Below are 24,684 nucleotides of genomic sequence, written 5' to 3' on the forward strand. Positions count from 1 at the left end.
ACACACACACACACACACACACACACATACATACATAAAAAATAGTTGGGTGCAACCCTTTGTGACTTGAGGGAAATATGACCATCATAATGAGACAAAAGTGCTTTTCAGCTCATTCTGGTTCCTAACAAATGAATGGGGAACCATTTATTTGATGGTCCTCTCATGCTATAGCATTTTAGAGGAAGATTGTGCAATTTAAACACAATCGAGTGAAACAGAAAGACGTGCTGCAAGGTAAATATGTCCTTTGTCCAGCAATATTTATTTTCTTTTTTGTAATGACATTAATCTCATAGCATTGGTAAAGTAAAGCATTCTATAAAGTACATGCCATGAACAAAAACACAGAAACATACATCTTAGGACAGAAAGTTAAACAGACACTTGTCACTTCAGTTTCATCTCCTGACAACAAAGGTCACATGATAGGTCACATGATAACATTTGACCACTGATTTCAAAACTCAAACTACAACATATAAAGTAAGTACGGCCTTTTAAAAGAACAAAATTAAACTAAATATTAATAATTAAGTATTTAAGAAACATGTACAAACAGCTCAACTCATGATTGCTATTGTAAACTATGTACTATGTAATAATTTAACCAAATAGTAAAAAATGTACCTCTAAATAGACATTATGTTATATTTGTGATTATTTACTATTATTTTGTTATTATTTTGATAGCCCAGGGTAAAAAGGTGTCCATATTTAACTACACCCAATCAACCACTTCAAAAAGATACATTTTTAGGATGACCAATTCCAATATTTAGAGATTTGCAGTAATTGGTATGTATACAATATATTGGGGTCATCCTGTGTCACACCTTAAAGCCAGTTCAGCTCAAAGATCAATGAGACTAACACAGACTGTTGAATATTTTCACAACAATTAATGTGTAGCATTGCTATTTCTAGAATCTGGTTGAACTGGATTGATCCGTCTGAAAATAGATGGCAGTAACAGACTGTAATTGCATAGTTTAATACTTAGAACACCAAGCAGAGCCATCACAGAAGGCGAGGATGTGAATATGTGGTAATCATGGGTGCTCCGGAGTCAAGGGGCAATTTAAACTTGCATCATGAGGTAGAACCAGGAATGTATTATCTTCCTTTAAAAATCTATGAATTAGGGAACAGAACACTGACCCTGTAAACTGGATAGTTGGCTGTTGACAAGAAAATAAGTGTCAAAACATTGATAAACTCCCTCAACCCATTTCTGAGCCGTCTAAAGAACAACTATCTGAACCACAGCTATATCTGTGTGTGCTGTGTTGTAATTGGCCACAGAAATGTAAGCATGACATAGATCACATCCTGTGATTTGACAGCATCAGCTGTCTTCACACACTGAGGAAAAACAACATGTTTCTCTGCAACATTCTGAAAAGTTTGTTTTTCTTGTCACAAATCGTTGATGTTAACTGGCTCAGATGGATGTTATGAGGTAACTTTATCATGTCCACTGGATTATCGGTCATAATTTAACAAAAACATTTCATTGTGAACTGCAGCATGTCTCAGTTGCTATCAGATCAATGCGACTCAAATTGAATCCAGAGGATTGTTAATCACAAAGGTGACACCATATTGTAGCTCAAGTACATGAGGTGGACATGTCTATCAAACATTAGGCTATAAACTAAAGATGTCTTAGCTTAATGCTAACCTCTGTTCCCTTCCTGCAATATTGCTGCCCTTAATTTCCCTCAGTTCAACAACTCCCTAGGCAAAGAGCCAAAACCATTCAGGTTGATGAATCATATTGGTCTCTGCCATTCCAATGAACAAAGACAGTCCAGAACACTTCTCAACACAAACAACTCTGAGAGACCAAACCCTGAATTCAGAAACTCATGCCTCGTCTTTACCTCTCACTTGGATTCTGTAATCTCAAACAAATTATCTGCAATTTCTCGTCATATGGTATATGGTTTTGAAACACTGCAAATTTATACCAAATTATGGATTGTGGAACTACCTTTGAAAATGCAGTCTGAGCATTTAACTGGGCAAACTCTTTAGAGCTTTTACTAGTCCACACAGCTGTCTTAGGTAATAGGAATCATCATCCATATTCACATCATCAGGTGACGAGGAGGGAAAAAGGAGGCAGAGGACAGGAGGAGGATTTCCGACAGTGTCTTACCCTCATCCACGTCGTCGTTGGACATGATGGCGACGCACTTCTCCCACACCATGCGGATGTCAGCCCGATAGCGGTCACAAGCCCAGAGGAACATGGGCAACAGGATGGACTGGGCAATAGAGCACCACAGCACACACAACACCATCCAGTTGTAGGAACGGTCAAACTTCAGACTGGCAAAGCTCACCACCTGGGCAGGGTAAGCAAAGGGTTATACTGAATGCAAAATTCAGAGCACTGATAACGTGGACATCAAGTAACTCGAGTAACATGGACATCAAGTAACTCGAGTCACGTTTAGAATATGAAGAGACTTCCACAAAATGCCGAAAAAACGATTTCAGAAGCTGCACTTTACGTGTCGTTGTCCAGTGAAAGACCTGCCATAAGAAGTGTGAATGTTAAAACCATTAAGAGATACTTGCTCCAACACCACTCTCCATTTTCTAATATTCAAGCTATAGTACTGTCAGCAGGCACTCGGCACAAGGCTGTCCATTGTGCCCATTCACAGAGTTCAGGGAATAGTAATAAAAATACAACAAAAATAAATGAATTCTGATGATTTGTTTGTGTGTTCCAAGGACAGATACAGGAAATCATTCCGGCTCACTGCAATAAGACTTCATAACAAATCACCTCTGGCCAAATCAATCTCACAACTAGAACACTGTTAGTTTGGGTAAATCTGTGCACTGTTGTTTAATTAGTTAATTTATTAATAATAATCTATTTTACTGTATATATTGTGCATTTTTACATTTCTTTTTATATTTTTTTACTCCTTACCTGTATGTATAAATGCTGCTGTAGCGGAAAAAAATCCCCTTGTAGGATTAATAAAGTAACTATTTATCTATCTAACATTTATCAGAAACTGGTTCAGATGCATTCAGGTCACTCGTTGGATTTTTGATTGTAATATTCATTCATTTCATGTCTGCATTCAGGCAGTGAACGAGCATTAGATCGAACATCAGTTCTCCACCTCAGTGGAGCAACAGAGTGCATTATCTGATCATTAACGTTGAGAGGTTCAGAGTCTAATCCTCATATCTAACGCATCACGCCAAAACACACTGATCAGACTGATTAAGTCAAACTCATTATCTCGGGTGTCGCCTCCTCTGATCATATGTTGAACTCGAGCACCAGCCGTACAGCGGCAGCTTCACGACATGACTCGATGAAGTTGTGAAGCCTGAAACTGATCTCGTTTGTCTACGGAGCTAAAACAATCTAAAAAGTGCCATGTAGACAAAAGACTGTGAAGACAACAAAAGACACTGTAGGTAAACACAGGTTGTCTTTCTATTAGAACACATCACCTGCTGATGTTCAACACACTTTCAGGCAGAAAGAATAAAAGTAATAATAAAACACTCATTCTGGCATTAGAAAATGTCGCAACACCTTACAACGCATTAGGAGTCTAGAAAATGTATTTCATGATGTTGTTACAGCTAATGTACTTTCATCTGAGGGTACTTATTTTGTTCTTTGGGGAGCTTATGAGTAGGGGAGTTATCAGTAGCTTTGTGTATTATAACCTCTAAATATAAATTCTTACAGCCCATAAATTGATAACAGGACATACTACTACTGATACCAAGAGTTATATAATGTTGGTATTGCATAAGTATAATTTCTTAGATGAATAGATATACAATATATTGTTTTTTTTAAAGATAATGTCATAAGGGCTTTCACTTTCTTATAGAAATGTTGAGTATAAGTAGTATATCAACTCTTGAATATATGCTCATATAAATAATTATGCTTTCTGTTCCTCAAATCTATTCCTCAGTGCAACACGATTGTATATTATGCGGTACAGCTTTCCATGCATTTAAATAGCTCATTACATCAGGCCATAAAGATGGCTAGCTGAACTTTTGTTGTTTCTGTCACTGCACTGGAAATAGGATCTTTCATCAGTACTCTTCTACCCTCTCTGTTATGCACACACACAGAGACACATAATAGGATTTTGTAGTGAAAGTGATACGCCACTGTCTTTTCAAATCAGCTTCCAGCTGATGAAGCAACAAGAACAATCTAGTTAAGCAGCACACAATATCAACAGAGGCATTACACAAAGAAATGGTGACATTTCCAGTGTTTTTATCGTTGACTGAAATGTACTAATTCATAAAAAGCATTTCCCAGTGTTTTGGTTACTTTTGAACAACAAACAGCAGCTGTGATGCCTAAAGACCTGTGAGCTCATCAGTACTGAATAATTGCTCTTACCAGCAATGTTTTAATAATGGAGTTCATTCAATCTCTATATCTTTATTTACATTCCTTTTTGGTGCAACCTCTGATGTGCTACAATCTACGTAAAAAAAACAGCGAGGGCCCTACATTGCTCGAATAAAAACAAAAAATGTCAAAGTACATCTTCCATATGGGAAAACATGGCTCTAGCATGGTGGCTTGCTTTTAAGAAGGCAGGATGGCTGGTTTGGTTGCATCATGAGCAATACGCCTGGAGCCTTCCACAGGCTCTTAAGTCTGCATAGACAAACAGGGAATCGACTTGTTTAAAAATGAATGAGAACCTGAGGGTGGAATTTGCAAACCAAATGGCGACGCATTGAAACAGAACTCGCTCTTTCTTCACCCGCTGATAATGCACTTGAAGGATCAGTTTCCCGAGAAAGTAGAGGGAAGGTAAACTTAGGGCTAGGCAATATATCTATTTCATACAAATATCGTGATACAAGACTAGATATCGTCTTAGATTTTGGATATCATAACGTGTCGTCTTTTCCTGGTTTTAAAGACTGCATTACAGTAAAGTTGTCATTTTCTGAACTCACCACACTGTTCTAGATGTTCTATTATTTCCCTTTACCCACTCAATCATTATGTCCACATTACTGACAATTATTTATTAAAATATTGATATCAATATATTTGCGGATCATCTCCAAATCACTCTAAATACACTGTTTTCAAAACCTGGAGTTCCCTACAAGACAACAGAGAGAAGATGTCTCCAGTGACCTGTACCTGGGACAGGTCTATGAGCTACACACATTATGTATCATGATGAATTGCACGGTCAACATTTTGTTGGTCCATTGTGTTGGCCAACATATTCTTCTTCTTCTTATTATTATTATTATTATTATTATTATTATTATTATTATTATTATCATCATCATCATGGTTATTACTATCGCGGTTATTATAGACAAAATTCAACCCACAACCCATACTTCCTCCAATCGTCACCCACAATTACAATATAGTTACAGGGGCTACAGTGAACAAACTCCACCCTCAAACCGTTCTTTTTACCTTAATGTTTAATTTCACCCTGTCCACCATCTCTCTCTCTCGCGCACCAGTGCTAAATCCTTAACCTTCATCACCCTAAGCAAACAGTTTGAGTGACGAAGAGGTCACAAAAATGGCTGCCATCAGCCATGTGTTAGTGTGCGTTTCTTTCTACACACACACACACACACACACCATCTCAAAAACTGGTATGAAAATACTGTAATACATTTTTCTTGCGTCACATGAAACAAGCAAACTGATTGAGTGATGAGTCTTTGAGAGTTGTTTAATGGAGCCCATTATTATATAAAAAAGCCTTCATTTGGAACTTTTGATTTATCCTTAAACTGGTTGGTTCTTAGACCAGCTCCATCATTACCTGCAAGTATGTTCAGGCAGTATACTCACCAGTATGGGGAAGCCAGTCAGGAAGTCGTAGATAAAGACGATTCCACTGATCAGGTAGGTGATCTGCAGTGATGTCTTGAGGGGCTCCGATCCATCAATGGACGATCTGCGCTTCCCCTGTGCGTCCTCCACCACTATGGTGGGGACGTTGAACTTGTTCTTGTCAGCCTTGTGGCCCGCCTGGATGGAGAAGGTCTGGAAGAGAGCGATGCCGATGCAGATCACACCCATGGCCACACTGCCGCCTATCAGCAGCAGAAAGCACACGCCGAAGCCCAGACCGATCTCCGTCACAATGAATCGGCAGTCAGAGGTGTAGAAGCGGTCAATGGTGTCGTGCCAGCCTACAGCTGGAAGCGTGGACAGGATGAAGGAGACCATCCAGATGCCCATCACTGTGTGCACGGCCTGCTTCTTGGTGTTACTCAACCTGGAAGCAGAACAAGCCTTTAGCATAATCCAAGTCAAACTACTGTCAGGCCTTCAAGAGAAAATGGGCTTTGGTTTTCTTTCTGCTGGGAATGTCATGTAGCTCATGAGCGTCTTAAACGAGTGGACCCAATACTGGTGGCTCTGAAAGGTGATATAGAACTTTAACAGTGCAGGTGGTTGGACCACAAATACTGAAAGTGTACGTTTCAAACCTTACACAAACTTCAGAAACATGCTGTAAAAAAGGACTAAATAAGGAGATTGTGAAGGGTGGGCCCCTAACCACTCACCTGTGTGTGTGTGTGTGTGTGTGTGTGTGTGTGTGTGAGAGAGAACTCACAATATGTTGCACAAAATAATTCAAACAGACACTAATGAGAGGTATGACGGCACGGTTATATTTTATATGGAAAAAAACTGATGAAAACTACACCATAAATGTAGCAGAAAGCTGAAAAAGCCCAATCCCACACATGCATCACTCAGATAAACTGCAGTTAAATGGAGGGAAATCAATGCTTTGCTGATGGCTAAAGATTGCTTTTCACGTCCCTCGGTCTATTTCAGTACGAAGGGATTTCCATTTCCTCTCCAAGTAATTGTTACAGTTGAGCAATTTGCTGAATGCGTTTGTCCTCTGGCGGTATGGCAAAGTTTGCAACAGCATACATACATCTAACAATATGACAGGCAGTTACTGGTGTACTCATTTCCAAAACTTGAGAAAAAAGATGGTGCTATCCTTTTGCACCTAAAGAGGTGCTGAGCTGTTGAACTCACACATAGAGCCAATCCTTTTTTTTTAGCTTGTAGAATACGTAGATAGTCTATTACATGGCTTTTGTCACCTCAGTCCAGTGTTTATAAATTGGCCTCCTTCAAAAATAGATACAATAAGTCAGGGACAACATAGGCAGTTAACATAAACGTACGTCTCCTGCATTATTTATTTGTGTTGGGAAGGAATACATTATATTCTCTGTTAAGTCCGAGTTTTGCAGGAGCAGTTTTTGGCAGGAAACCCAATCCATCTCCCTTAAGAGAGCCAAAGCACATGTCCTCTTCTTCCGCTCATTAAAATCCTCTGGAGGAGCACTGGATGGAAGGCATGTCCTCGCATAAAAAGATATGTTAATAAACATACAGTTAAAATATGTGTAACTACTAACGCATTAGTCTACATGCACTGACACAATAGAAATGGCTCAGAGAGGGCAGCAGCAGCCTCTATCTTTGCACTACGGCTTTGTGCAAAGACAAGTAGGTCTCGTTGCCACTGTGAGTAATTATGCTAGCCTTTCCTGAATGTGCCTGGGGTGCGTATGACGGGAAAGTTACGTCACCGAGCTGCTTGAATCTATTACCAGAGAGAGAGCATCGCGAGGGGAAAAAGCTCCTAAGAGACAGCGAGCGCAGGATGATGGGAACAGCTGCCGAAGTACAAGGTTGGAATTCATAATTCAGGCCTTCGGTGTGTGTTAATGTCAGAGACAAGTCAGCCATGCTACCTCAGCAGAGCAAACGTGAAGCGATTTAAATGAAAGATGAACAGCAATTACACGGTGCATTGCCTGAGCTATCCCTCCACCATATCATTGTTAAAAGTGACTTGGAAACAAGAAGAGGAGCTGCTGAGAGGAAACTCAATACTTCCAGACAGGAGATGAGAGAGAATACTGTCAGATGAGTGAGGGAACAGATGACGGGGATAAAAGCATTTGAGCAAAGCCTGATATCTCTGTGTGGCCATCAGCCAATAATGACAGCTGCACAAGAAATATAGATACCAAGATTGACCAAAGATTTAAAAGGAAGTTTGCATATCATATGTGAACATCTGCCTATCTGCAAAATTGGCAACGCTGACTAGGCGGATAGGCTGTGCATCTGCAGGCTTATCAGAGCATCTGATGCTGCAGGAAGTAAAATCACTTTTGGTTTTTCAGCAGGGGAGGAAGAGAATACTGATCTTCACAACATGCACCACAGCATTCGTTTCTGCACCATTTCAATAACTCACATCGTAGCTCGTTTGTATTGTGCAAACTTGAATATTAATCCCATTCAATTCATTTTCTACAGTATTTGTCCTACAGATGCATTCACGTGCAACTGCTGACCAGAAATTACTCATGAATAGCAAAGCCAAGCCCTCTGCGGTGTGCGTCAAGGTAAGCTGTCCTTAAGCTGCAAATTATAAAAGGAGCAAATTGATGATTATGTGATCAGTATCCTTTTAGGTTTGTTGCTGTACAGCTATTGTTATCATTGTGTATTATTGCAGGTAAAATACCAAGATGAAAAAGACATGTAAATTACACATACATGACGACAATACAGTCATATTTTGTCATTTAATGTGCTTGTAAAAGTGCAATTTTGAAATAAAACTTCCTGAATAATCACCAGAGCAGGTTATGTTAAAGCAGCATGTGCATCCCTGAACACGGATAAAAATAGCATTCAAATCTTGTTTCAAAGGAAGCAGCAATGTTGTTCAGAACATCCGATTATGTGTGAACAGCAGATGTCTTGGTGTTACTGCAGACTGTTAATGTGATGTGAACCTGAGCTTTATTATTCAGTATTACTTCGTAATATCACATGTTGTGAGGAGCCAAATGAAGCTGGAAGCTCGAGCTGGCAGATGCTCAGTCTAGAGGGTTTTATCATGGTGTTACCAAAAATAACTGCAGCCAGTAGATGTGTTGGTACTGGCAGGAGAGACGTTTCACCTAATGCAGAGCACCCCTCTCAAAAGCTGAGGTAAACATGCTGACGAGTAACACTAATCTAAACTCCGTCTCCATCCCATCTGAGGAATCTGCTCAGAAGTGAAGCAAGTGGTACAAAATGTGCAGCTTGAAATGTCAGGATGTGTTTATGTAAAGCTTTACAGGAGGTTAGAATTTAAAATGTATTGTTTATAAATTATATTGCTTAGAAATTAATAAAAAATGGATGGTTGAATGGATAAAAAGGCAACTGTAACCTGATCAGAATCTATAAAAATGTATTTATAGGGTCTAGCTTTGTAAAATATTACATACGTACAAAATACACTATGTTTTAATGTGTGCAATGAATTGTGCCGACACATTTGGCCCCCCTTGAATTACAAATAAAACTTATTTTGAGTGGCATAAGGAGATGAAGCTTTTATGCCAACTAGTTCGTCAGTGGAAAATTCCAATAAACACTGTATACAGTGAGGTCTATTGTACATGCTTTAGGATCATCCAGAGTAACCAGTAATTTTTAAGGCTGTGAGCACCACAAACAAAATTCCATTTATCTCTATTTTATTGGAGTGAAGACAGAAATCTCAGAGACAGATACCACAAAACCTGAATATAGGCAAAGTTATCTCTAGTGGTATGATACCCGTCTAGATACTATGAGACATACAATTGTAAATAGGGTGAAATTACCCTTTGAACATGTTACCACCTAAATTAAGAGCTTAATCGGACCGAGCATAAACAACACTTTTTGAGCAACAGACTTGAGTGTCTTACCTGTAGTTTACAGGCCAGCGTACCATCCACATGCGGTGATAAGAGAGCGAGGTGACGGAGAAGCAAGTGACTAGTGTGAGGGTGTAGAAGGTGGAGACAAACACCTTGCACAGACCCTCGTTCCACTCGTAGTTGGAGTGCTGACGGCGCAGTGTTATGACACAGTACATGGTGATGGGGATGGCCATGTTGAGGATGTGCGTGCCCGCAAGCGTGCAGATGAGGAACTCCAGCGGCTTCCACTTTTTCTGCTTGGCACTGACGCTAAGGATGCTCCAAGTGTTGGCCAGGATGGACACGCCCGAGCAGACCAGCCAAGCCAGCGTGTTGGCGTTGATGACGTCATCCTTCATGGTGGTTACCTCATCCACCATGTTGGAGTGGGACAGGGCGGAGCCCGGGGGTCCGCAAGGAACTGTTAGCAAGAGCAGGTACACGAGAGGAGGAGGAGGAGGTGGTGATGGGCAGGAAGGGATGCAGGACGTCGGGCAAGGCAGGCATCCTATCTGGGTGGGCGTGCACTCTCCATGGGAGCGCCACAGCAGGGAAAGGACATGGTGGAGGTGCGACACAGCGGAATGTTAAGAGGGGGAGGATGAAAGAGCCGGGCCAGTTCCCTTACGAGCCTGAGGACGGAGAGGGGGGAAGATTTCACACAGTGATCAGAGACAGAGGATGTAAAGAACATCATACGAGTCAGTTCAATTTAACAGTTAATACTGAAAGCCATACATGTCATGTGATTAAGAACAGTTATCAGTCAGCAGAGCTTATTTTAAAAATGCTGCATGTGATATGACAGACAATAGGGTAAAGATACGGTCATATGCAATTGCTATATTTTATTGAATGGAGGCATGTTGGGAACACTTTGCATGCGATGCCACTGAAAAATGATTCTGCCGACACATAAAAATCCATTCATACCAAAATGCTACAAAATAACCGAAACAAACGCAATGTTTGCCCTGAAATCAATTCCATTTTGCAAAGCTTACTGCTGAAACAATTTGTCAATTCATTCATCAATATGATAGTCAATTAAAACAAATTAGGTAAAAATTAATTAACTGTCATTCATAAAACAAAAACACAAAAACATCCCCTAGTTCCAGCTTATTAGTTGTGAGGATCTGCTGCTCAATATATCAATTCTTAAAGAAAATAATTATTGGGGATTTTTTTGGTCGATGCCGTCAGAGAGGTGTTGATTCAACTCTTAAGTATTTTTTAGGCAACAGTTGATGTACAGGGCTTCACTATTTTTGTAAGGCATTTCAGTCATTTCGTCCCACACCTATACCCCTTAAAAAACAGTGACATAACTGAATTGTATACAATCCTGCTACAAGGAGTCATCGAAAGTACAAAAACAGAAAAAAAAGCTTGCTACACTTTTGGTCAGTTTTTAGGGCCGTTTCCTAAAAACAGCTTCAATCAGCAGAGGACTTTGGTTCCCCCACTGTGGAGGGAAAAATGCTTGGCACTGCTGGAGCGTGTTGTCACATCTATTTCCTGTCTTTTGGCTCGTCCAAACACTGACGTGCTTTGGGCAAGACCCCAAAGAGGGGACACTGGAAATGACAAGAACCCCGTCATCATCACCCTGCTCTCACTGCCACTGATCTAATCCTCCTCTCTCACTCGTCCCTCCAATGGCACCCTAAACGTCTGTCAGCAGGAGGTTATCAAGCAGCATTTACACGCTCCTCAGGACCCGAGTTACCATAGAAATCAGAAGGTCGTCCTACAACCACATGATGAAATATTCTGCTGGTTTAAGAAGGAACTACATATTCACACCAAAGCAGCTAAACTCTAAAAGTGACTTAACTATTTGACCAAGGCAGAACAAATAACACTAAAACAAATCTCTATGAAGCATAAGTGTGGCACAATTTGTTAGGAGTGGAATAGTGGTACTAAACACCTACCACTGGAAAAGATGCCAAAATGACATCAGACTTTCAGCAGCGTTTCATTGTCAAATCATCTTTTTCCTCTTCTTCTGTGTTCTTAACGTCCAATAACACGCTACAAGGTAAGACCATCATACGTAGCTCAAGTTCAAAGGGATCAAGTGTGTTGTGATCCCCCCTGCTGCCAAAACAGGCTGTCAACTCCGTCTAATAAACAAGCTACTCGTGGTCCATGTGACTTTAGTCTACAAGTTGTGTGTGATACTGCAGTGTGATTCTGGACAAGACACAAAAATAGATTCAAAAAAAGATAATAAAGCAACATTTCACTGTGGAGATAATACAAGAAAACAAACGGTGATAAATAGCGTTATCACACCCGAAGAAAACATAAAAATGAGCTGCAGTCTGACTGAAACTGTTGAGTCAAACAATAAACATAGTAACGGTATCAAAACACTGGAAAGTGAGATTAACTCCATTTTGTTTTTAGAAGCAACAAAGACAGATGCAGGAATGCCATCTTAGTCAAAGTAGTTCTGTAAAGTATTCACAGGTAAACTTATTTTGCCTGCCAGGGAAGGAACAGCAGGGTTTGGTCACAGTGAGGATATTAGATAAAGCATGGCAACGAAAACTCACAATATTCAGGATGAATTCATTATAATGAATATTAGATACCTACCTGTATATATCCGTAAATAAAAAAAACATGAATGAATTCAGTACAATACATGTGGAAATAACTAAATGAATAACCTGATTAATACACTTTTTCTGTCCCCATACGATAATGAAACCTGGGCTTTGTGTATCGGCCGATACGATACCAGTGTTAAATTAATAAGCTGAATGCGTCACTGTGTGGAAGTGACCGAGATCATTATTTTATGTCTAAGGCAAAATCAGGCTCGACTTAAACATTGCTTTCCTAACTTTGTAAAACAAAGTGTAACAAATAAATACACAGATAATGATAAACTGGAGTGTTAGGATGGGTTGAGTGACATTATGTGTTACTGTATACGATGCAAGACTCCGCTGAGAATGAGTCCAATGCATATTCATGCTTGGTGAAATTCTTCATCAGTCAGACTGACATAAAGTGAAGGCAGCCAGTGTCATCTAGCAGCACCGGAGCAGACCAACACTTGCGATAAAGGTTGATTAAAATGCCCCGAATCATTGTGCTGTGCTACACTGCCTTCAAAGAAATGTTCACAGTGCGTATTCAGGGATCAGAAAATGAAAAATGTAGACACAATTAATCATATCTACAATGTGGGAAAACTCTGCAATACAACAACAGCCTAGACTGCAAATTAGATAAGAGAAGATAAACTTCACAACATTCCTCTCTTGTGTGAGTCGGATGGAAAAAACGAGAAAAGCAGAAAACCAGTAACACAAACTAATCCACTACGAAGGTTATTCTTAGGATACTGGCCTGAAATCAATATAATCAGTGGGTTGGATTACTAAAAATGAGGTTTACATTCGCGTGATAGGGTTTATGTGTTCTTCCTGTTCAAGAAGAAAATATAGATGAGGATGAGTTCAAACATACCTTCTGTTACGAAAATGGACTGGAGGCAACAGGAAAGGGTTCAGAAATACGACTCAGAAAATGAAGGATTCAATTCAATTCATTTTTTGTATAGCCCAGAATCACAAATTACAAATTTGCCTCACAGGGCTTTATAATCAGTACACATGCGACATCCTCTGTCTCGGAACCCTCACATCGGAACAGGAAAAACTCCCCCAAAAAAAAACCTTTAATGGGGAGAAAAGAGGGAGAGACCTGTGAGAGAGCAACAGAGGAGGGATCCCTCTGCCAGGATGGACAGAAGTGCAATAGATGGCATGTGTACAAGGATCAAGAGGGCGATATCTCCCCTGGACTTGGCTTATTCTAGTCCCATCCAAATGTGAGTTGCTCCATTTGTGGAGTTTCATTTGTTGGTGTAAGGTTTTAGAGAGACAATCTTCCTCTTAAGATTTGTGAGGCATTTCCTTTAATACAAGTCTCCAGGCTTAAAGCCAAACATTTAGTGTGAAAGAGAGCAAACGGTGTCAATGCTGGCGGTAACAACTTGTTCAGACTAAGAGTGACACTAAAGAGCCCACTCAGTTGGTTCGTTACTAACCCTCATTAGTAACCCTTCCAATAATATGTAGCGCAAACGCTCTGTTTAACCCTTTATCGTTTCGTTCAACAGAAGGTTTGTGGATCATAATCAACTGCTCAATTGCATTTTTCTCTTCACTTTCTCTCATCTTTAGCATATTCTGAGCTGACTTTATCAAGAGAAAAAAAAACTGTTTACTGTTAACCGCCATGACAGGAAATGTAGCAACTTTTGCACGAGTGTTAGACATGACATCTGGATGGAAATCAGGTTGAACTAATCTACTCGGAAGTGATGCTTCAATACAAAAAACACACATCATATTGCAAACTCTCTTGGCACTATGATATACTTCTAGTACATAGTTGTATTAGTAGCGTGGTATAGTGGTAGTATTAGCAGTCAGTCAGTCAGTCACTCTCACACTCACACTCACTCTCACTCTCACACTCGCACTCACTCTCACTCTCACTCTCGCACTCACTCTCACTGTGTCATGGTAGCTTTAACGGTATTTTGATAATGACAAATTTTGAACTCCTCATCTCATGAGTCATTTACATCCAGATGTGAAGACTCGCTTAAGAGCAAAATGTATGGCAAATCATTTATATTTAAACCTCATGAAATTAGCCTTGGAACAAGAAATGACTGATTTCTGAGACTTCTGCCACCAAACAATGCTTGTGTATTTACCTATAATAACTATGACATCAACAGAGCCTTTGTTCCAACTACGTCAGGTTATGCTTACAGGCTCTTAAATCTATTTAGCTTAAAATTCTAAATGATTGAAATGCTTTGGGTGTAACAAGCTGTGAAGGAAAAGGTACCTTCTTTAAAAGTGCTTTAGTGCCCAATATAGTGTATGTTTTATCAGGGTTTTGCATTATAGTGAGATAAATTGGTCAGATTAACTCTTCCAAAATTATGTCTCAGAGTATTTTATAATATAGCAATTAAAGAGGTACACAAACAAAATTGATCCAAAATAAAAGCATCACAGGGTTTAATTTCCCCCTCGATTAGCTCTGTTAGCTAAAAATATAAACAACTTCCTTCAGAATGCAGTGGAAGACATTAGAAAACAGCAAAGGGACTGCTTTCCTGGATGCAATATAATGCTTTTGACCCCATTGTTATACGATATCCTGAGTTTGTTTCAATACAGATGACTCAGCATGGCTTGTTTCACTTCTAGACACAGCATAATTATTCACTATGATGATGTATCCGTCAGTGGAAACATAAATGACAGCCTGTTTGCACAAAAGCATTTGCAGGAATACCATCAGCATTAAGGGCTGATGAAAACTGCTGTGTAGGGAACTGAGTTTTTCTTCCCTTGGCACATGAGTCACATTTTGAACTGCGGAAGAAAAAAAAAAAAAGACCAAACACTTTTTCATTCTTCATCTCAAACCACAATCAGCTGAGATACAGAGAGGAAGAGACAAGTGTGCCGAGACAGATTTTGGCAGGCATAAAGAAGCATGCATCTATTAAAACAAAGGCCAAAGTAGATGACAGTGTGTCTGAATGAGATCAGACCAATTATTACATGTAAACCTGTTCCAAGGAACATGATGGTTTTCAAAGCTCTATCTAATCAGGCTCATCAGCACAAAGTGAAAGCTGGTGTGGATGTGTAATCCGGACCCTCATCGCTCAGCTTCCAATTGGCAGGAGCTGGAGCGGACCTCTTTAATAAGCTCCCTGGTGACGGGTGGGACGCATGGGGTCTTATTGCCCAACCAGCAACTCATCCCTGGAGCTGTCAGATGGGAATATACTCCGTCCTGGGAGGCTGCGCAGCTTTCCACAGAGTGTTCAATATTACATCTGTGATGCTTACACATGACAGGTGCTTTACTTTGAAAGTCAAGTCAGCAGGAAAGCTTTTTTTTTGCAGCAGCAGCAGCCTGTTTCACATTTACACAGTTACAAACACTCATGCTAGGGAGCTGCCCAATACAAGTGCAGCCCTCTACAGATTTGAGTGCTGGGAATGTCAGGGCCAGTCACTCATTTCCCTTTCCCACTTAAAGGCAATTACAAAACATATAAAGTATAAAATAGCTACTTCACTGCCGTCATTCCCTTTGTAAGCAAAATTACCAAAACACATCCGCCTTGTTAACCTGCCACACCGCCACGGCTCTGAAAAATCAGCCTAACTGTGCTGTGTATTGATAAACCCATAGCGCTGTCCGTGGTGCTGAAGTAATTCTTTTCTCGCTAGACGCAGGTGAACAAAACAAACCATGATCCCTTTGTGTAAAATGAACAACCAGTTATATCTTACGTAGAGATGTTATGTAAAGACGGCCACGGCTGTCACTGGCTCATAGGAATAAAAATATACAATTGCCATAACTTTGACCGATATTGCAAGGAATAGAGGGAATGACAATTCTTACATTATTCTTCTCATTTTCATTGACATATAACATTAATATGATTATGGTGTGATCTGTTCTAAACAAAGATGTTTTCTTAAGTCTCTGGAATATGATGTGTAGGCCAGGACATCTCTGCAGCACAACAATATACAATTTAAAATGGTATTTTGACACATCTTCACCTTTAATAAATTATATTATTGAGTATTGCGATTTTCATAATTTTTAAATGAATTCTTCACCCCTAGTGACATCACAACATCGTTTTAAAAGGCAGTTTCTGAATACGGGCCGTGTGCATTACTCTGTGGATTGAGCATTTGGATACTTTCCCAGTATTTATATATCACCTAGAGACCTACTTAATAATAAAAAAAGACATGGAAATCTGACTTTCTACAATATGAGACCTTTTAAAAGGGTAAACATTATTATTATAAATGTTCAGAGACATGGCCTCCTAGAGAGCATAAATAAGAGAATTTATCAGCAGTTAAGTAAAGGAAACCATTTTAAAATTTTAGATGATTAGAATTATTTCATTAGAATTTTAACACATCTATTCTAACAATTCCTGTTTTTACAGGACAACATGGATATTTCTAATTTATTTTCTAATTTGTACAATCAGGATAGTTCAACAACTTGTTTAGGCCAGCAGTCAGTTTCGGCACGTTACGGTGTCACCAGTGCTGGTGAATAGCTCTCCCTCACCACATGAGGGATTACAACGTCCCTCAGAGGGCAAAACACCATCAATCTCACTCATCTCCAGTGAGCGCTCATTATCTAGTTATCAATGAGAGTCCGGAGAGGTTCCTCCTGGCGTGACAAATTATCAGCAGAATCGGCTTCAACCTACTGTCCTGCAGAAAGAAGATACCTTTGTCAAAGGGGATTCACCTCTTTAGGACCCAAACGGCTGATATTTGTGACCTCCTTGGAACTTACGGTTCAACGTTTTAAGAAAGAAGCATTCCTGGAAGAAAAGGACAACTAGATGACAATTGTCATTTTTCCAAAGTTCCCATTCAGGCTACTTTGTCACAAACACAGATAACAGTCATAAAAGGAAAAAATAAAAATGAATTAAGTAAAAAAAACGTTCCTCCTTATTGCCAGTTTGTTGTTCCACCCATGATTGGCCCGAGAGCGCTTTCTACTCTATTACTTTGATATCCGTCTACCTGTGTCATTATACAGTCTGTGGTCCCACTCAAAATGCACACGTACCATAGCCTAAAATGAGCCTGAATAAAATGCATGCTTAATTAAAATCTATCAAAATCCCTGTCTGTCCCCTCTCAGTGTGTTCACACTGAGCTCTATACCCAGAGGAGGACGCACAGCAGAGTATTAGAAACTTTAGAAAGCAGCCAGAAGTGAACAGCTGAACTTTCAAGCAAAAATGAGGCCTTCCTACCTCAGTCAAAATCCTTAAGACCAGGACTGTTTTCATAAACATGACAGCCAGAGGGCTTATTGCGTTACCAATATCTGACAATCTCTTATCATCCCTTCATTAGAGCACCGTTGGTAAACAAACCACCACCACATTAGGCACTCTGTTGCACTGTACTGGAACCACACTGGATCCACATTCAGCAGACAACAGACTTTGATCTACTATCCGCATGTTTCCATCATAAATACAAAAATAAAATGCTGAACCGTTAAACTGGCACGGCTCTGCTGGTCCACTAGCACTCCTCCTTTGTCATTTCCTAGATCAAACCGAGAAAGTGTCAAAAGCACATTAAATGTCCCTACATTTCATCATCACTCGGCGACCTTATTGAGCAGAGTCATTCTGACACGGTGGAAGAGTAAAAAAAAAGACGTCTTGTGTCTTTTCCTAACCAATTTCTCCTCGACTTCGATGTAAAACGTCATGAGGTCAAGTAAAGATGTGAAAGGCAATTCATATTGACTCCTCAAAAGACAACCGCTGTGTTAAAAGAACCCGACAGCACTTACACTAGGATACGTAATTATGGGATGGCGATGTTCAGAAGATGGACCACTAAATGTGCATCTTAGTTACTTCTCCTTGTGCATTCTTCCCATGTAGTTTGATGCAGGCTATAGGTTGGAATTTAAAAAAGGAATATAGAGATATGGTGCATTGCTTTAAATTGTGGGATGGCATTAACTATTTGTTCCAGTGTATCCAATGCTAAAGGAGGTAAGAAAGGAAGCATTAAAGCACCTTTCCTTAGCAGTCAGAGAATTTGACCAGCTCTTATCATGGCTGCCACTTCTTCCCGGTCATTTCACTCAGTTGGGAACGTTTTTATAGAAGACTGTTCGACTGCAATCCTAGTCAACCAGGACCAAAAATAGGAAACAACAAGGCTGCGGTCAAATAGTCTTTTTAGCTTAGGAAGGTTACTAACTGAGTGAAAAGACCCCGAAGCATTTAAAGTGGCAGCCATGATAAGAGCTGGTCGAGTCCTCTAAATGCAAAGGAAAGGTGCTTCAATGCTTTCTCATTTCCTAGGATACACTGGACCATTCTTTATGACAGGAAAGGAGATAACACGACCATTCAGCAGTCATTAACATCCACCGTCACTGTTTATTGTACACTATGGATGAATTAAAAACATCTTTCTGACAACGTGCGATTCTGTTTCGGACAGGAATCCTTGATTGAATCACACAGCATTGAGTTTTTCATTGTACTCATTTTCTGTGCGTTATAAATAAAGTTGCATTAAAAAAAAATATCTGTAGCCGAGAGTAAGTGCAGGATTCTCTAAGCACTGTGGTGATGCTTTCCTAAGTCTTTATGAATTATCTTTCCCCGTCTCTAAAGTAAAGGAAAAGAGGTTAGGAAAAGACATAGGAAGTCATTCTTTAGGTCCTATTCGACTGCATCGTAAATTTATCTTCGGAGCTTCTGGTTTTACGATAAATGGAAGGAAGTACTTTAGAGTTCAGTCCGTATGGTTCTCACTCATCCACGATTAACAATGTTTAGCTGCAGTGTACAAATACAGACCAAACCAGCCTCATTGAAAGAAGACCACTTCGGCTACATCTGCTTCAACGGTTAGTCTGTTAATGGCCCGTCTTGAATGCGAATCGGTTACATTGCTGGAAAAATAAAAGCTACTCACATCCATCACCATTCTGCTCCAGTCTATTTGGGGTAAAACAAGGCCAAAGTTCAGTTTGCAGTAGCGGGTGTATACTTACACAAACTATGAATGAAACATTATTTGAGTAGAGGGCACTCTGAATTCTGGTGAAAGACGACATCGTGCATTTCATCTGTATCATCGTCCTGTGGTGAGTAACTCTGCGACGCTACTGTCATTGTAGCGTATCCATGTACAGCATGTGACACCAGACAGCAAATATGCACAAGCAGCCATGCTCAAGTACTGAAATACAAAACAACAATAACACGTTGTGAGCAAATGCCCCTTCCGTTTAATCACAGCATTGCACTAATGCCGATTCAAGTCCCTGTGTCGGCCACAGAAGTCTCTAAATGGATGAGAGGAAAAAAAAAAAAAAAAAAAAAAAAAAAGCTCTAGAGGTGCTCATCTGACCATGACCTCTGACCTGCCTGTCAAGAGAGATAAGCTAAGACAATTACTCTATTGAAACGATATCCTCCTGCTGGAGATTATACATCAAACTGGCAAATTATTGAATGCCAAGCAACCTCCCAGATCGATGTGCCAATGGGGACGCTATTAAAATAGTCTGAAACTGATTAAATACGTCTGCACTGATTAAATACCCATCAAATAATATCAATAGCATTATGCTCTGAGGTACTTGTACATAAATGGTAATGTGAAATCTAAAACTCCAGCTCTAATTTGCTTTTTCTGTGCAGTAAAATTGATATCAAGACATCCTTAATGGGTATTTCCTACCACCGTTAAGGCATCTTAAACCTAAATTGCATCTAATTAGACTCTTCCAAACAGGTTTTATATTTGCTGTTTGGCCTGTGAGAACGCATTTGTAACAAACTACAATTGCAACCAAGCTTGACGGAATCTTCTTAAATACTGTGTGCAGTCATTAGAACACAGCCAGCTCCCAGCACCGAGATGTCATATCTACTGTGCTTTTCATAATTCCCTTCCTGCACTTGATTTTCCACTAACACAAAGCTCCAGTAAATGTGTAAGATTACAAGCTGGTGCAATACGCGTCCATGGGATGCCTTCCCACAAATTACAAATAAGATATAAAGGTATTAAAAAAAAAAAAAAAAAAAAAGGTCACAAGCCAGAATCCTACCTGCTGTTTGATGTTACTGAGGCACGTTGTGAGCACTTTTCTTTGCTGAGCGACCAGAGTAAGTAGTTGAATTTTCCATCACAAAAGTAACCCTAGAGGCTCCCTTTCTGTTTATGTTAAGCTAACTCCAGCTATGACTGCAGCTGGATCACTGGGCACCATGTGGCAGAGGGTTTAGAGTTTAGGATAATACCATACTGTACAGAAAATACATTTTTCTATTGTGAATAATAAAGTCAAACTGGTGCAAGAGACTTAAAGCATCTGGAATACCATTTGCAATATTCTTCTCACTGTAATTAATACCAAATTGCCATATAATGCCGTCTAACGAAAGGCGGACTCGATGTGTTGCGTCTAAGGGAAAAGTAGAACAGTGTTAACGCGAGCTAACGCGGTCACAAAATGACAGAGCCAAATGTGTGACAAACAGAATGTCACATTATGCCCCGCGAAACACTGGGATCTGTCGTGAGTCTTTTGTGGTGTAGCAGCAACTGTCACATGTAAGCTACAGCACTTTGTCTGAGCAGTGGATGTGATCGTTGGCTTGCATGGCCACTTTCTGACCTGCGACTGCGTGTTATCCACTCTCCCATTCACTTCTGCCGTGTGTGCTCCAATGGGAAACAAACTGAATCATAACAATAGAAGCCCGCTCATTCTCTCTTATCTTTTTTTCCCCCACTTGTAGTCAAGTCATGAGATCTGAATTTGCTAAAATGTAGCTTTTAAAAGGAGTAGGTATTTGTGTTGTGTTTCTTTGTCAATAACATGTTTCATATGGTGAAAAATAAAGAGGTTAGTTGGAACTAAAAACGAGTAAATCCTTTGGCCTGGTGTGGGAGTTGTGAATAATGTCCTCATCAGTGTCAGAAATGTCTGGTTTAGTCCATCATCACCGCGAGCGCTGTAATGCCAGGTGTCAACATGTAGCCATATTAAAACACTTTCATTCCAAACTTACAAGTTGGATTGGAACTCCATCCGGTGTCTAAATCGTGTCTCTTGATCGTTTTACTTCTGTCAAGCTGAATTGTAAAACTTACTTCCTTTCTTTTCAGCAGCTTCATTTGAAGGTTGTATAACGGCAAATCACACATGCACCACAGTCATGAATATTGCAAATTCATTTTTGAAAAACAGCTATAAAAGAAACACAAAGAAGACATAGGCTACAGTGGCATTGTTTATGGTGTGAAGCTTTGCTAAGATTGTGCTCAGTACATTGCAGACATTGCCTGCATCAGTTTGCATGTCCCTCTTGTATGCGTGATAGGCTTTGTGATTGCAGGAAACTCAACATCCTTATGTCACAATCTGCCTTTAGTCAGTGTAAGCGCGCTATCTGGGTATTGGTTCACATTACTGGTGCGTTTTTCTCTCTATCGTCTAATCTTGGTCATTTCTAGTAATCCCCTCACCTAGCAGCTCAGAGTAATTAGCTACCAAACAGATGTATTGTAAAAGACGCTGTTGACTCAGTTAAATGAGTGTAGAACTGCCTATAGGAAGCCTATCTGTCATGTTTGTAATTCAATCTTCCAATTAGGTCACTTCCTCATCCGCATTTGTTTTGCATGCAAATTAATTGTAACGCAATCCTCAAAATAGGTCAGATTTTTCACGGCAGGTCCACAGGAATGTTACATCTTCATTACATTTACTTTTCTCCCCCCCCCCTCTCCTCTCATCAGTTGAGCTGCAGGACACCACCTGTTTGGATGAAGCCTCGTCGTTTTCTTAGCGCCCTACCTTTCTACACCTATCAAAATGAGCCTGACATCATTGTAATCAGCTGTGCGAGTCTTTATCTTACCTTTCACGAGACGTTTCGGCCTCCCACGGGGCTCATTGTTCCGGGGAATGAAAACACTCGTTTGAGTCACATCAGTTGAGGTCCCTGAGAGTGCCTTTTACATCCCAAAACTGAACAGCGTCAATTTAAAGGAATGACCTGCGAAATGAAGGATGAGCCCCGAAACACCACAGCTGTACTCCTCTCGTGTCTTGTTACCCTCTTTGTCTCATTGACTGGAGAACAAATATGGGCGAGTTTTGGATGAAAATGTGTTCGCTTCTTCACCACGAAGCCGGCGGTCGCACGACAACACGAGGGCTGCTTTTTCTTTTTTTAGGTAAAAGACGAATGTCTCCTGCTATTTCTCCGACACTAGCGAGGCGTGCGACGGATGAGGCATGATTGCTGCGCGCTCCCGACAGCACAGGCTCGTGCGCGGGTCAGACGCTCCGTGGCCGTGGGAGTGAACCGCAATAAGAAATAATTCATGGAAAAGAGGTCGGCATTTTGACAGAGCGAGAACTGCTCCTGCATGTTGCACATTGGCTTTGAATAAAAACAGGTCATTTCATTGAATGAACATGAAGGCATATGTTTCATTAAAGGTCTCATTTAAATGAGTTGATTATAAACGGACTTCATTAAGCTTCCTTTCACCATGAGATAGAAGATGGCAACAAGAGATGGCTATGGTGGCCCTTTTGCAGCTAGCAATAAGCATGAATCTAATTTGCCATCTATTTATATCATCCAAACATCTGCATTGAACCTCCCGTATCAATGAATGCACGTTATTTTCTGTTATTCATGCTCCTTTAAATGAGCTCTTTTCATTGACATTATACGACTTGTTATGTAAGACTCCTTTCCTGGATGATTCTGTAAGAGTGGCTTTCCTCCCTCGGGGCCCAGTGAGAAAACGAATAGGCCTCCATGAGAGCAGAGACACAGAGCGGTCCCTGGCGCCTTGGTTTCTGCCTCTATTATAAGGATTATTTTCATTTATTTGGTGGATGGTCTCATGAGCAGTGCACACTCTCACTGCTCCCCATTCATTGAAACAGATAAGCCTACACACACGCCACAGTGCTGCAGCTCCAGGCTGTGCTACTGAAGAGCCTGAAACAGAAATGCTCCTCCAGATACTGAGGCAGGATGGGAAATAAATGTCCCCTGAGTTTCACAGCTGATCCAGTCAATACTGACCTAAAGCTTCTGTGCAGCCTCAAGGTTTACATGTGTTCTAATATTAAAATCACACAATGGGAATGCAACAGAAACAACACATTAATTGCACATTTAAGGGTAATGTCTTTTTTTAAAGTTGGTCCAAAACCACAGTGAGAGTTGTACTGCAGAGAAAGCTGGAGGAGGACTTGGTAGCTTGTTTCATGTCACTGAAGGTCTATTGAAACCCTTCAACCTTTCAGAAATTATAAGATTTTTGGAATTACAGTATCTCTTGCTGTCAGTTAGGGACTTTAAAGCTGCATCATGTTTTACAACGTGGGTCTTTAGCCCCAGTTAAATTAAGTTATTACTTTATTTTTACAATAACAAAAAATCTCTAGAAAGGTTTAAAGTTAGACCATATGTCCTGTTTTCAAAACAATATTTTTTGTGAAAGAAATGCCTGTTAGCATGGACGGAAGGCCAAAACTGACTTAAAAAGATGTGTTTTCAGATTTAGCTGGTTAACCTCCAAGTGTGAAAACAAAGAAGAACCTTTAAGTTTCCTGTCTTACCAAAAGCTATCATTTCTTCCACAACACTTTAGCTTTGACCTCCTGCCCTTATCTACAAGTATGCTAGTTTGTGTGCAGTTATAACACCTTAAAATAAAAGGTTGGGGTGAACTGGAGATTAAAAATTCTGATTGTCTGAGTACTCATGTTGATTGTCTTGCTGGATCATACTATATTGTTTTTTCTTAATTATGTCATTGTGTCTGCTGATTTCAGTAATTCAATTGTAGATAGCGGCAAAGTAAACATGACCCAGGTTATAAAAACAGACTTTTTTCTTTAAGCTTACTCCATAGTATCCAGCAACCTTTGCACCCTAACAGTTATGATGATACATGGTCAACATCACTCACTGATGACTCGGCGCTCAGTTTGACACTGTTACACAGACTTCCCTCATATGTGTTACTTCTTAAAAATTCAAAGGTACACCAGAAGCTGAGGAAAAGACCCTTTTGCTGCAACACAACCTGAGGAAGAAAGCCAGATGAAAGAACGGAAGTTGACTGTGTGTGTGTTTGTGTGTGTGTGTGAGAGAGAGAGAGAGAGAGAGAGAGAGAGAGAGAGAGAGAGAGAGAGAGAGAGAGAGAGAGAGAGAGAGAGAGA

General features: G+C 40.1%; 1 protein-coding gene across 3 annotated transcripts in view; it reads right to left on the reverse strand.

The window, feature by feature from the left end:
- gpr153 (G protein-coupled receptor 153) overlaps positions 1-22,757 on the reverse strand; it is a 39,320-nt gene extending 16,563 nt beyond the window's left edge. For all 3 annotated transcript variants that reach the window (XM_031844924.1, XM_031844922.1, XM_031844923.1), the window contains exons 1-4: positions 22,352-22,757; positions 9,814-10,439; positions 5,864-6,293; positions 2,165-2,354 (exon numbers count right to left, since the gene is read on the reverse strand). In XM_031844924.1, the coding sequence (XP_031700784.1) occupies positions 2,165-2,354; positions 5,864-6,293; positions 9,814-10,187 (994 nt within the window). In that variant the 5' untranslated portion in view covers positions 10,188-10,439; positions 22,352-22,757. The remainder of the gene's footprint in view (positions 1-2,164; positions 2,355-5,863; positions 6,294-9,813; positions 10,440-22,351) is intronic.
- Between the last annotated feature and the right edge of the window lie 1,927 nt (positions 22,758-24,684).

Source organism: Anarrhichthys ocellatus, unplaced genomic scaffold (genome assembly GCF_004355925.1).
Source record: "Anarrhichthys ocellatus isolate YVR2014 unplaced genomic scaffold, GSC_Weel_1.0 scaffold5, whole genome shotgun sequence".
In the NCBI taxonomy this organism is placed as follows: Eukaryota; Metazoa; Chordata; class Actinopteri; order Perciformes; family Anarhichadidae; genus Anarrhichthys; species Anarrhichthys ocellatus.